The sequence below is a fragment of the Panthera pardus genome, unplaced genomic scaffold (assembly GCF_024362965.1).
Source record: "Panthera pardus isolate Hobbes unplaced genomic scaffold, ASM2436296v1 HiC_scaffold_13, whole genome shotgun sequence".
Lineage (NCBI taxonomy): Eukaryota > Metazoa > Chordata > Mammalia > Carnivora > Felidae > Panthera > Panthera pardus.
This window is the reverse complement of record NW_026526688.1, coordinates 193371317-193385249: the sequence shown is the minus strand read 5'-3', so window position 1 is coordinate 193385249 and position 13933 is coordinate 193371317. Positions and strand designations below refer to the sequence as shown.

The following is a 13933-nucleotide window of genomic DNA, read 5'->3' as shown; positions in this document are numbered from 1 at the left end:
TCTGTGATCAGTAACGATACTGATCCCAGTCACCAAAAAAAGGGGTTTCGTTCATTATTAAAATCTTTGGTGCATCATAAATTGTTAAACAACCTCTTTCCAAAACTATTAAAACAAAATACTGGATGTTTTAAGAGTAAAGCATTCATTCTAAAATTTTCATTATCCAGAACATTTCGTGCCTAAATTTGCCAAACTGAAAATTAATTAAACTCATATACTGGTGTGCATGTAATTTTCAAATAAAAGGTACCAAAGCACTATCAAGATAAAAATGTTCAACTTAATAAAGTTCCTGAAAGCAAATACATAGTTAAGAGTGAAAGTACACAGTATATCCATAATATATTTTCCCTGACTACAAAAGTCCTTCATGAATTTCCTATAATTTGGATATTTTTGAGGGTGTATCATTATACAAGCACTATCTATGGAACGGATTTGACCATAAAAATTAAAGGACATTTTTATGCTATTAAGTCACTGTTATTATATATATGGTTTAAAAATTAAATAGATGTTGCTTATCCCTTTCAACCGACGATCACAAGTTCTCTGCATTTAGCCTTTGGTTGATCTGTAGATGTAAAGATTTGGACAAACAGAAAATATTTCACTGTGGTGATTTTGAATTTGTTGAAATCCTTTCACAGATATTATGTCTTTTCTATATATAAGGAGACCCAGAGAAATTAAGGGACTTGCCTAAAATGATACAACCATTTAGCTGCAGAGCCAAACAGAATTTAGGATTCTTGATTCCAGCCCCAAAGGTAAGAGGCACTTTGATGGAGGGGAAGCATCATTACACTAAGACTTGGATTCCAGTCCTAGCTTGCTACAGAAGCCAGTTTCTCCACCTCTCTGGGATTCGATTTTCTCCTCCAAAAAAGAGCTACTGCATAGCGGTGGCATCACTATTTTTCAGTTATTGTAGCATATTGAACCCTCACTATGTGGCAGGTGCTCTTTATACTCGAGCTGCTGCCCTGGGGAGATGCTCAGGCTCCAGAGTCAGGCAGGCATGAGTTCAGATCACAGATCCATCACGTACTAGCTTTGTTCCCTTGAGCAAACCAACTTCTCTGTAGCTCAGTCTCCCCATCTGCAATGGAAGTAATAATTCCTAACTCATAAAGTTGTTGCAAGTCCTAAAGAAGCCAATGCCTGTCAATAGGATGCTGTCCCTGGTACATAGTAAATGTTGAATACATATGAGCTCATCTAATTTTGATTAATTATTTTATTATTAAAACTAATAGAAGTAGGGCGGGACATGAGACTAAATAACCTCTAAGGATTCATCTGGCTCTGTCTGCTCCCATGACCCCACTCTGGAAAATATCATTACGCTCAATTGAATTTCTCCTGTGGTGACAAATACTGTATGTGACTGATTTAGTTGCAGATGATCCATCACCAAAATAGCACTTAAATGATTTTTCATATACTCAGGAAAATTCACCTGAAATTCTGATGAAAATCTTCTATTTGTATTTTAATGCATCAGTGATTGTTTTTAAGAGATGCATCAGTATTTAGTAGTGTCCCATTGAAAGTTGGCTGGAGAGACGAATTTAGGGTGTGCTGGCACTGTGTGGACATGCTGTTTGTGACTGTATATCTAGAGGAACTATTAAATAAACTGTAAACTCTTTTTAAAGGTTTGAGAGGTAAGACTGGACCACTGGGCCTTGCTGGAGAGAAGGGGGACCAAGGAGAGACTGGGAAGAAAGGACCCATTGGACCAGAGGGAGAAAAAGGAGAAGTAGGTCCAGCTGGGCCTCCTGGAGCAAAGGGGGACAGAGGAGAGCAAGGGGATCCAGGGTTGCCTGGAGTTTGCAGATGTGGAAGCATCGTGCTCAAATCCGCCTTTTCTGTTGGCATCACAACCAGCTACCCAGAAGAAAGGCTACCGATTATATTTAACAAGGTCCTCTTCAATGAGGGAGAGCACTACAATCCTGCAACAGGCAAGTTCATCTGTGCCTTCCCAGGGATCTATTACTTTTCTTATGATATCACATTGGCGAATAAGCATCTGGCAATAGGGCTGGTGCACAACGGGCAGTACCGGATAAAGACCTTTGACGCCAACACTGGGAACCATGATGTGGCTTCGGGGTCCACGGTCATCTATCTGCAGCCAGAAGATGAAGTCTGGCTGGAGATCTTCTTCACCGACCAGAACGGCCTCTTCTCAGACCCGGGTTGGGCAGACAGCTTGTTCTCCGGATTTCTCCTGTATGTTGACACAGATTATCTAGATTCCATATCAGAAGACGACGAGCTGTGATCAGGACTGCCGTCCTGAATGTTCCAAGATTTTTGTGGCAGACACTTTGACTTAATCTGGGGCCTTGGAAGGTGGAGGAAGCAGCAATGAGATCCAAAGAGACTCCCACTCAGATTCCAAAGCATTTACAGAAAATTCTAGCAGAATCTATTAAAACAAGATGAACCACCAAATGGTTGAAACCACACCAAGATGAATTATATGAAACAATAACCCCAGATAAGAATCCTCCTGAAAGCAATGTTCATAAATATTTAAGCAAATTAAAGACAATGTTAACAAATTTTCTGTTAAACTCCCTGAGTGATAAAATCAGCTGGCAATGATATTGTCTCATTAAATCTTCATAAAATTACACTTTTGCTTGTTATTTAAGAGAATCATCACACCCCAGAGTCTTTAACAGTTCTCAAAAGTCAAAAACTAAAGGTAAGAGATACTAAGTGATTGCAAGTAAGCGAAAGTGATAACTTTCCTTTTTTTGTTGTTATGCGTTCCTTCGTGCTCGTATCTGTATTCACTCAACAGCTCTTAAATACGCCTGTGTGAGCCAGACACTGAGGTGCTAGGTCAGATCTGATCATGAGTTTGGACAAAAGCTGTGCCTTCATACGGCTGGTGTGTGAGGAACATGCTGTCACAATTCAGGGAGATGAGCACCTGACCAACAGACTGACTCCAAGCTGGACATACATGGGAGCCGCTCTTCCTGGGAACGGGGGCCAGAGAAGGTTTCACACGTGGAAAAACACTAACCATGCTAAGTTGTGTGTGTTTAAGGAAGTGGGAGGGATACAAAGGAAACAAGGAATTCTGCAGCTGCATTTACCCCATCCCATCCTCGAAACACCACTGGTATTCGCAATCAGAAAAGGGTGGAAAGCCCAGAGATAAAGGGGACCTGGGAAGGGTAATGGAAATGAAGAGAAACAAGTTACTGAGATCAGCCAAGAGGTCATTCTCCTAAATGTGTTTAGCTTGATGGTTTCCAAGACAATTATTATTCCTCTTAGCTTGCACACGAATGAGGACACTACCTTACATTGGTGGGAAGCATTATTTCTCATGGATTTCCGAGGTATTGAATCCAAATAAAAGTGAAGCGTATGTGCACTGATTTATAGTGAAATGGTGGCAGTGAACAGGAGGAGGAGGGAAAGAGACCAGACGTCTGAGAAGATAACTGTCGCTTCCAAGCCTCATGGCCCCTGCAGTCCCGCTGTCCCTGGGGGACATGATTCCACATGATTTTTCATGATTTCTACTGACAGTGATAGGATTCCCTTACTCTCTTTTTGGTGGCTTCTTTTTTTAATGTTTATTTATTTATTTTTGAGAGAGAGCAAGGGGGGAGGGGCAGAGAGAGAGGGAGAGAGAGAATCCCAAGCAGACTCTGTGCTATCAGCACAGAGTCTGACGCGGGATTCAAACCCACAAACTATGAGATCTTGACCTGAGCCAAAATCAAGAGCCAACGCTTAACTGACTGAGTCACCCAGGCTTTTTGGTGGCTTCTAATTTTTCTTCCATGCTTTCTCTCTTTGCTCACTCACTTAGTAAACGTTTGTAATGCCTCCTATGTGTGAGTCACCGAACTGGGTTCTGTGAAGGTAGAGGAAAACCAAGGTAAATATGTCACAGCCCCCTGCCACTACATGTCTAAGGATACAAGAAAGGAAATGACATGTGTACACATACACAAAATACCAAGAATTCTAGAAACGAACGGGCTAAAATATGCTAAGTTCTAAACTGGACATAGAGACCAATGGTCTGGAAGAAAAACTGAGGGGGGCAGGTGTAAAATTGAGCAGTGAGAGAGGAGGCTTGGGGAAAATCTCCTCCACCCTCTGGTCCTTCAGTGGTAGGTGGGACTTGGAATAGCCAAAGTGGGGACAGCGGTGACAATGGGGACAAAGCATGAAAGTGAGAACAGAGACCCAGAAGAGCCTCAAATGCCAATGTGATGATTGGGGACTTCATTTATGAGGAACCCTGGAGCCCCTGTGTGCCCCAGAGCCGGGCGCTGCCCTTATCAGCAAGGACATTTGCCATGATCAAGCAGCTGTAAACAAGGAAATCCTCGTTTCTGTCATCTCCAGACCTATCTCCCATCATCCTCTTCCGCCTGCCTTGCTCTGCCCACTTGTTGGTCTCCATCTGAGTCAGGACACAGGTCTGGAAGGCTAAGGGCAATGAAAGTATACAAAGAAGAGAAAGCAAAGGTCGTTTGAGATAGTCACCTGCCTCTAGATAACAGCTTAACCTGGAAGGCCAGGCTACAGAGGGTAAACACAGCCAAGAGCAGAAGCTGATCTGGGGATCATGAAACTATGGGCCCTTTGAAGACAGTGGGATGTGCTGGAAAAACTGGCGATGGACGAGTTATTGCAGACAGTCGTGAGCTACAAGGTTGTTGTGTAATTGAGAACTTTTTCTGATCGTGATCCATTAATGCATTCATTTTTTTTCTGGACGTTGTTTACTTATCTTTTAAATGTTTCTTTCATTACAAAGCCTATTTTGAGTAGCTTTCTTAAACGCATGTTTCTTCAGCTGGTTCTAGGCCCAGAGATGAACTTTATTTTGAAATATCTGGTGGGATGGTGATGGGGATCAGAGAGCTTAAGTAGGAAGCAAAAGGGTATTTTGGTTTTAAAAGGAAAAACTCCTTAAGCAAACATGGCTGTCTTTTATTCCATTAAAAAAAAAAAAAAAAAAACGACAGATACAACATATCCACATTTGTGGGTATTTGTGTAAAGAAAATAGAAGACAGATTTTGGTTTAAAAACTTCTGATTTTTTAGATTCCAATCATTCTTCGTAAGGGCTGACTTGTGATGAATTTGTGTTAAGAGAGATTTATTGACTATATAACATCTTGTTTCAGAAGGATTTAGAGTCACTTGCAAAGATGGATACAACACAGAAAGAATGCATTAGTCAGAATCAGGTGAGAGGAAAGGAGCAAAACAAAAAAAAAAAAACAAACGAAAACAGCAACAACAAGTGAGACCTACACAAACGTGCGTAGTGAGCTTGAGTGTGCCTGTGTAACACGCTTTCGGGACACGTGTGTTTCTTTGTACCTGTGCCTGCTAAAGGGCATTCCCAGGTCACTTATCATTGTGAATGATGTTGTTTGTGGTGAAAAACGAAAGATTCTATAAACTCTAAATATACTTCTTCCCTGCCACTCTGTGAAAAAAAAGATCATGGACATAAAAATATTTCAGAAACTGACTAACGTGTTGTTTGATACCTTCTTCCCTCTTGCCTTCTGTACCTCCATTTCCAGCCAGTGACATCCATACCCACCCTGTCACCAGTGTCACACCTAAGGACATTCCAGATGTCATTCTTCCCCTCCCCACTGAATTTTTTCAGTATGAAATTCTTGATGGTTCTCTTACATGTACATTTCTGAATCCTTGCATCTTTCCATCCCCAAACCCAAGGTTTCCTTCATATGCTATCATGACTTCCCTAGACTAGTAAAAAAAAACTTCCTAACTGACCCTTTGCCTCCAGCTGAAACCCTTCAATCCATTCTCCACAAATACAAATATGGTCACGTCAATCCACAGCTTACAGACCAACAATGGCCCTCCAATCCCCGCAGTATGAAAGGGGCCGTGAACTTTTGGAGGCTTTGCTATCTGGTACACATTCCGTACCACTTTTCTGACATTCATACATAATTTCCTTCTGAAGGACCATCCTTTACATGCTAAGTCTTTGAGCTTCTAAATGGAATTGACTCCTGCACCATGTTAAATCACTGGTCTGATCAATCAGAGCATAGCATTCCACTCACCAAAATAATTAGCCCTGGTGCCTCAATCAGAGATTATGAGACTTTACTGGGACTTCTTTCCTGTTGGACTTGAGTCTGTGAGCCTCTATGAGCCATCTTACCATTACAGAGTATAATACCATTTGAGACAGAATCACCCACAGATGAAGTCGAGTTGGAGATAAAAGGAGTCACCATTGAAATACTAGGCATGCCTATAGCCCATCTTCCTTTGGACTTTTCAGTTATGGTAGCCATTAAATGCCATTTTTACCAAGCACTTTTGAGGTGGGTACTTAATCACTTGCAAAAGGTATCTTACCTAATATTAATACAAACACCCTTTAGCAAGGCACATTAGACCCTTTGGGATTCAGCCTCTGCTTGCTTTTATGGTCACATCGCCAAAAGTCACCACATGCAACCTATAATCCAAGCAAATACAAGATACCTGCCGTTCTAGGACACCTTGTTCTTATGTGCCTCAGGGCCTTTACACACACTGTTTCATTTGCTCATAATGCCATTGCTGTCCTTGTCTGCCTGCTTAGCTCACCTTTCAAGACTCAGCTAGAAAAGTTGCTTCCTTTTCTCTAGTATGCCTCTTCCCCTATGCCCAAGGGGAATCATCGTGGACCTCACACATCTTCCTTATGATCTGGGAACTAGTGCAGAGTTACGATAGCCACAGTGAACGTTTAGCACTATTCAAATGCTTTACATATATCAGCTCACTTGCTCCTCACAGCAGTTATTCTCTCATTTTACAGATGAGGAAACTGAGAGGCAGAAAAGATAAGAAATGTGTTAAGTAAATAGCGTCACAGTAGACCCAGGCAGTGGAGCACCAGAATCCACTCTTAATCACCATGCTGGGTCCTTCTCCTATTACACACTCATTCCGCAATCATGCCATCATTGCACTGCCCATATTTTTCTACATTTGGCTATCTCTCCTATTCATCTTTATACTCAAGGACGGCACACAATGCTGGCCTTAATATGTACTCGATTAAAAAAATGTGATGGACTGATCAGTGCCAAGTTCTTTTTAGCCTCAATTTCTACATAGATCATTGCACTGGGGGAGGAGTGACCTGTTCCTCCCCCTCTCTCATTGATGCTTGTAAACATCACCTTCCTCCTATTTCAGCTGGAAGCTAAGCCCATCATAGTCAAGACTGGCTCCCCCATGATCAAAATATGCAGTGTGGCTAGAGCAGACAGCTCTGCAAACTCTAGGGAGACAAAGCTATTCTAACTTCCCTTGTTCTGCACAAGGAGCAAAGATGGACCCCAGGACAGGTGCCGAGTCAGTGGGTCTGGTTTAGTTCTCCCAAGGAGAACTCAGGCAATCTTTTACAACACCATGTTCATTGTTATGCTTACAAAAGTCAGGCAGCCTGAACTCCTCTCGGTTTTCCTCACAAGACAGTCCTCATAGTAAGCACACACACACACACACACACACACACACATACACACACACACACAGATTAATCCTCACAGAAGCCAGGAACAAGCAAGCAAGACTACACTTTGCACACACCTCATGTGCCCCTCAATACAGTTTGTACTCAAGCCTGAGACATGCCAGATACATTGGGTAACTGACGAGTCCTTTGGAGAAAAACATTTAGCCCACACACAATTTTCAATGAGGAGTGTTTCAGTGCTATACCAGGGTTTCCAGAGATACACTGATAGTTCCTTCTCCTTTCGTTCTACAACAGGATTTCTAGCCTTAGCAATAGTGACATCTAGAACCAGATCATTCTTTGTTCCACAGGTCTTTCTTGTGCATAGTAGGACACGTAGCAGCATCCTCGGCCTCTACCCAGTAGGTGCCAATAGCACGCCCTCCAGTCACGGCAACCAATGGTTTCTACAGACACTACCAGATGCTCCCTAAGTGGCAAAACTGTCCCCAGCTGCGAACCACTTCTGTACAATCTGGTCACGGTGACAGATTCTCCTCGGTCCCCACAATCCACCTGTTTGCCAACAGCCATTTTCCAGTTGATCCTTTCTTTTTACAGACACAAAACCACATGGCCAGTTGTCAAGTAAGATATTTTTTTCCTTTCCAAGGGATCTACCAGTTGAAGAGTACCCTGTCCTCAAAGGCACACAAAAAGCAGCAAGAAACTATGCCCTCATCCCAGTTCCATCTTGCTGTGACCAGAATATTTCTTTTGTGTTTTGTCTAAGATACAAAAATCACAAAGTCTCCAATTTCCGGGAATATATCCCAAGAAAATAATTAATAATGAGTGCAAGGGTCTAATTACAGAGAAAGCCTTACAGCAAAGTTTATAACACAGAAAACCGGGAAATAGCCTAAGTGATAATAGAATATTAATACATCGATCCAACAGAATATATAGAGTGCAATTAAAAGTGATGAGAATGGAATTTCATCAGCACCAGATTCTTGAAATATAAACAGAACGAAGAGATTACTGACAAGTATTTCAGTGCTTATCCTACTTTTAAAATGTTTTTGTATATATGCATAGAAAAACTGGATAAAAATAGGTAATTAATGGGGATTTTTTAATTTCTATCCTTTGATCTTTATTTTTCCCTTTTATAATAAACATGTTTTACTTATTTTACATAAAACATTTTAAAACTACTTTTTTCATTAATTTATTTTGAGAAATAGAGAGTGAGTGGGGGAGGGGGCAGAGAGAGAGAGAGAGAGAGAGAGAGAGAATCCCAAGCAGGCTTCACGCTGTCATTGCAGAGCCCAACATGGGGCTCAGTCTCACGAACCGTGAGGTCATGACCCAAGCCAAAACCAAGAGCTGGATGTTTAACTGACTGAGCCACCCAGGCGCCCTACATTTTTATGTAATTTCTAAGATAGGGTAGTTGCACACTATTATGCTCCCAAAGGATTGCAGAGAAAAGTCTAAGGAGAGAGAGAAAAATAAATAAATAACCCTAAAACTGTAGGTGAAGTGTGAAACAAATTCACCCTTTAAGTTTTCTGGTTGCATACCTGGATGTCTATTCCAGAGGATTCTTTAAAGCAGGAATAAAACTAAATAATCCTAGTTTATATATTTTTTTAAATGATCCCACCCTAACTTGAACAGGGAAGGAAATGAGTCTTGAATTGACATCATTTTATTGAGTTTTTATTAGTCCGGAACTGTAAACCCAATGGATTAGCCACAGCATGAAGTCATTCCGAATCAATGCGTCTGTCGGATGGCAAAGGCATTTATGAGCAGCAAGATGAAGAAGACCAAGCCCATGGCTTCACTCCGGTGCCATCATGGAGGTGGCAGAACGTATTGACATTTTTATCGCCTTGCCCGATCTAGTCAAAATTCCAAGAAATGATCTCAAAGCACTGGAAGTAGAAAAAATCATAAACTCTACGGGGTTGCATGGATGCCCTTACATTACAAAAGTGCTATTTTTTACAAGATTGTTTGTGAGATGCTTCCTTGGCTAAAATAAGCAACAGGAAGAAGCAGTCTCTGTAATCTATCCCTACCACAGCTTCAGATAACATTCCTGGCACTGCACCGCATCCCTGTTGTTACTGAAATGACTCCAGAACAATGAAAGGGAGTTGCAAGGATTTTCTACAGAAAACACCCAGGTCTCACTATATTCACGACGAAAAATCAAAGCACAGTTGCCTGAGGTGTTCCAGGTGGTCAGCCTATTGGCAAAAAATAATTAGATAGTTGATAGGTGAGATGGTCAGGATCCAGAATACATATTCATCGCTATACCAAGATACATAAACACACATACACAAAGTCCTTACCCACTTGACTCCCCCTAGGCATAAGATTAAATTTAAGATGTCCAATCAAATTTGAATTTCAGGTAACCCAACAAATCATTATAGAGTGTAAAGATGTCCCCAATATTTAACTGAGTGCCTTGTATTTTTATTTGCTAAGTCTGGCAACTCTATTCCCCTAGAATTCACCTGCAAAGGCATAATGTGAATCCAAATGACCTTCAGAAGAGCTCTGTACATAGTTTTTGATAATACGAAGAAGCAGCTTTTCTTATGAGGAGGGATTCTTAGCTTCTCAAAAGGGCCTCAAAACTAAATGTGACTGAATCAGAAAGACACAAGAAGAGCTAGGTGGAAAGTCAGAAGATGTAAGTTCTAGCCCTAGCAATAATGGTAAGCAGCCTTGTGTGACTTCTACCTAAATCCAGTAAGTGTATTTCCACATTAGATCCACGGTGTACAATATGTGGCTGCCTTTCTTTCTCTGAACTCATGCAGACATTGCTAATCGATCTCAGCATTCCTTCCCACTGTGCACGTGGGCAGCCTCAGGACCCTCCTCAACCAAATCTTCCAGCAGCCATCATTCATCATCCACTGACTAGAGTCTACCCTTGAGGTGAAATTGCTCGTCTTTCTGAACTAAGTGAGGCTTAGGTTTCCCTTCCGGCTCTAATGAAAGTTGAGAATTCTCTGCAATTCCAATTCAACGCTAAAAAGCAAGACCCTACCTAGTTTCACGCCCTCAATTAAAAGCAAAACATGACAATTGTTGTTTTTGAAGTAGAATTCTTTCAAGTTCAGAGTGGGAGTAATGGACACAGGAGTCCTGCTTTGATTGGACCTTATGGGAGCTGGATGGCTCCAACGGTCCTTCAGAAGCTCAGTGGAGGACATGGCAGGTCCTGACTCCCACCTTCAGTAATGCCTTTGACGCCTCTTCACGTTTTCATATCTTTCTGCACACCACGGGCTTTTCATACTGCTCACTGGCTTCCTCTCCCTCTATATATCTTTTCTACCTCGTGAGTTCTGCCTTCTCACAATTCCAACCTCTCCTAGCCTCTTGTAGTACCATGCTAGTTCATGACATTTTTTTTTTTTTGTTTCAGCTCCAATAGCTCAATCTGCCTGATTCTCTCTTATTTGCCCCAGACTGCGGGTCTCAAGGCTTAGCTGGTTCCTGTCTGCCAAGGGGCCAGTCTAGAGATTGGCTGCTAGCTCAGTCAGCACCCATCGTTCCTGTCAGCTAGGACTGTAAATACCTGTTATAAAACATGGTTGCCTGGGTGAAAGTTCATCAGCAGGGGATGTTGGGGGGTCAGGGGGTTTGTTCCGTTATTTTTTTTCCAAAAGGCGGTGATGGGTACCAAGATGTCTAGTTCATAATTTTACAGGGTCTTTTCAAGGACCAAATATGATACTGTATGTGAAAAGTGACTGTTTTAGCTGGTTTCCCCCCAAAGCAGAACCTGAGGCAAAAATTGGAGTGTAAGTAGCTCATTTCAGAGGTGCAGGAAACACCGACAGGAAGGTGGGGACACAGAAGCAAGTGATGTGTGTGTTACTAAGCCAACTGCCACAGTAGTTGTCTGAAGCTTATCTCAAGGGGACGCTGGGGGAAATGGGATAAAACACACATCCCAGAGTGAGCTCATCCTAAAAGTGAAGAAGCTCGAGCATTTAAAGACCAACTCCCAAGAGTTGTTGGTTGAGGACTACTCCCCAGCACTTGGGGCATGCACTGGTGCTTCAGCAGAGTGACTTTCCAGCGTTCTGGAAAAGGGCTTCCAGCACAGACATGCAGGTAAGACATTCAGAAATCTACCAGAGCATCCTGAATCTGCTAAAGTCCAAGGAATATGGGAGAGGCATGGACATCCATTTGCTATAGCACTTTGTCAACTCTCAAATAAATGTCAACTCTATGAGGGCAGGGATATAGTGCCTGGCACATAGCAGATGCTCAAATTTGTGGGATAAATGAGTAAATGGATGAATAAATGAATGGTAGAAAGTTCTATAGAAATGAATGGGGTTTTTTAATGTTTAGTTATATTGGAGAGAGCGAGAGAGAGAGAGAGTCTCTGTGTGTGCATGAGCGGGAGAGGCAGAGAGCGACTGCGACAGAATCAGAGCAGGCTCCAGGCTCTGAGCTGTCAGCACAGAGCCTGACACAGAGCTCGAACCCATGGGCCGTGAGATCATGACCTAAGCCAAAGTCTGACGCTCAACCGACTGAGCCACCCAGGCACCCCAAATGGAGTTACCAAAGTCCGACGTTCAACCACTGAGCTACCCAGGCATCCCAAGTGGAATTATTATTACTGGGGTAATGTCACAGATCTTTCGTATTTGTTTTTTTCTTTATGCCAGTGAAGTGGAGATATAATGGGGAAAGACAAAGAGGAGCAGTTAGTGGGACAAAGGACCACTAGCTAGGACCAAACAAAGCCTGGGTTTTAATAACAACTTTTTTTGTACCACCACCATGACTTGAACAAAGCAGAAGAAACATTTTTCTCTGACATACTCCTCAACCGTACCTTAAGGACTTCTACTATTTGTCCTTGTACTCATGTTAGTTTGCTTTCAGCTTTATGAAACGACGATGAATGGAAGAGGACTATATTTGTCTTCTTTCCTTACTCCTATGTCCCCAAGAACAACCCTGAGCCCTGCTCTTGCTTAAACCCCACAACAGCCACTTCACAAACAAGACAGCCATAATACGCATTGTGAGGAGACAATACAAACCCACCTCCATTGATAGGACTTGAAACCAGCTTCTGTTCAATCCTGCTTTTCTGTGACAGAGCTGAACAAACCAAGAGACACTCTCAAAAGCCACAAAAGAACCAAAACACTGGTTTTCCTACAAATAGCATAAAACCAAAGAGTACAATTTGGATATGAGGCTGAAACAAACTTTCCAATGGTTGCCTCTAGGTCGAGACATTGGGGACCATTTGCTCTGAAGATCAGAAACATCCATTCAGCTTCAGTGAGGACCAAGGTCTACCTTGCTCCAAGTCAAGTTCATAGAACCCCAGATGGGCCACACCTGCAAGTGGCCCTTTGCACACAGTCTGCTTCCAGGAGTCCCACAAAGGCCAGTGAGTTCTAGACTCTTGCCATCTCCACTCAGCGAAACTACCCCTCTTCCCTCCCTCCATGGGAAGGAGTCATTGAAAGATAGAGATAAGTTGCTGGCAGTTCTAAGCCAATAAGTGAGTAGAAGTTCCTATTTTTCAGGGTGGCAGAAACTCAGGAAGAGGAAAACAATGATGCCTCCCCATGCCACATCTAAGAGAGAAGAGCTGATCTGAAAACCTATTTCCCTTTCAATTCTCAGTGACCAAACAGGACCAAGCCCACCATTGGACAAGCTGAGGGGCCTGCTCTACAGAAGAATCACTTTCAATTATTCTTTCATTCTATCACACAAATATCAATGCCTTTGGGTCTGTGGAGAAACCACGCTTCAGTAACTAGAGCTGTACTTTCTGTTCATCTCAACTCTCACTCTGAGATTGTTAGTAAACTCAGCGGTGAGTACTTAGCAAAAGGAGTCAAGACCGCGGCTCCAATATGTCAAAAGGAAAACTGCTTCTTTGGGGATATTTCTTCCTTCTCAAAGCAAGGTAAGAAAATAGTAATTTTGCTTCTCCTTCGAGGTTTACTTTGATGGCTGAATGGAATGAGGCCAGTTTGCTTTTTAAGGTACTGACCTCTAGTGGCCAGAAATGATAACTACGCTGCTAGAGAACAAACTAAGATTTTACAAAGCCAACTGTGAGCATGGAGGGGCTTTGAAGATCATCTTTCTCTGCCCACTTCATGTTATGGAAGAGGAAACAGAGATCCACAAGAGATGAAGAACTTGTCAGTGGTCACTAAGATTGAACTGAAGCCAACGTCTGTCTCATTCTGTTCATCTCTTCCCACTGCTTCGCACACCTTTCAAAGCTACTCTTCCACATGTGCTGCACTTAACAAATAGAGTGACAGTGACAAGACTTCAGTTCCAGACACTCCTCTGTGACTGACCGCAAACCTGGCTGGATGCC

At 42.4% G+C, this 13933-nt stretch overlaps 1 protein-coding gene across 4 annotated transcripts in view; it reads left to right on the top strand.

The window, feature by feature from the left end:
• Positions 1-5541, top strand: part of C1QTNF7 (C1q and TNF related 7) — a 110994-nt gene extending 105453 nt beyond the window's left edge. For all 4 annotated transcript variants that reach the window (XM_019453685.2, XM_019453682.2, XM_019453683.2 and 1 more), the window contains exon 3: positions 1665-5541. In XM_019453685.2, coding sequence (XP_019309230.1) covers positions 1665-2296 — 632 coding nt within the window. In that variant the 3' untranslated portion in view covers positions 2297-5541. The remainder of the gene's footprint in view (positions 1-1664) is intronic.
• Positions 5542-13933: the final 8392 nt, after the last annotated feature.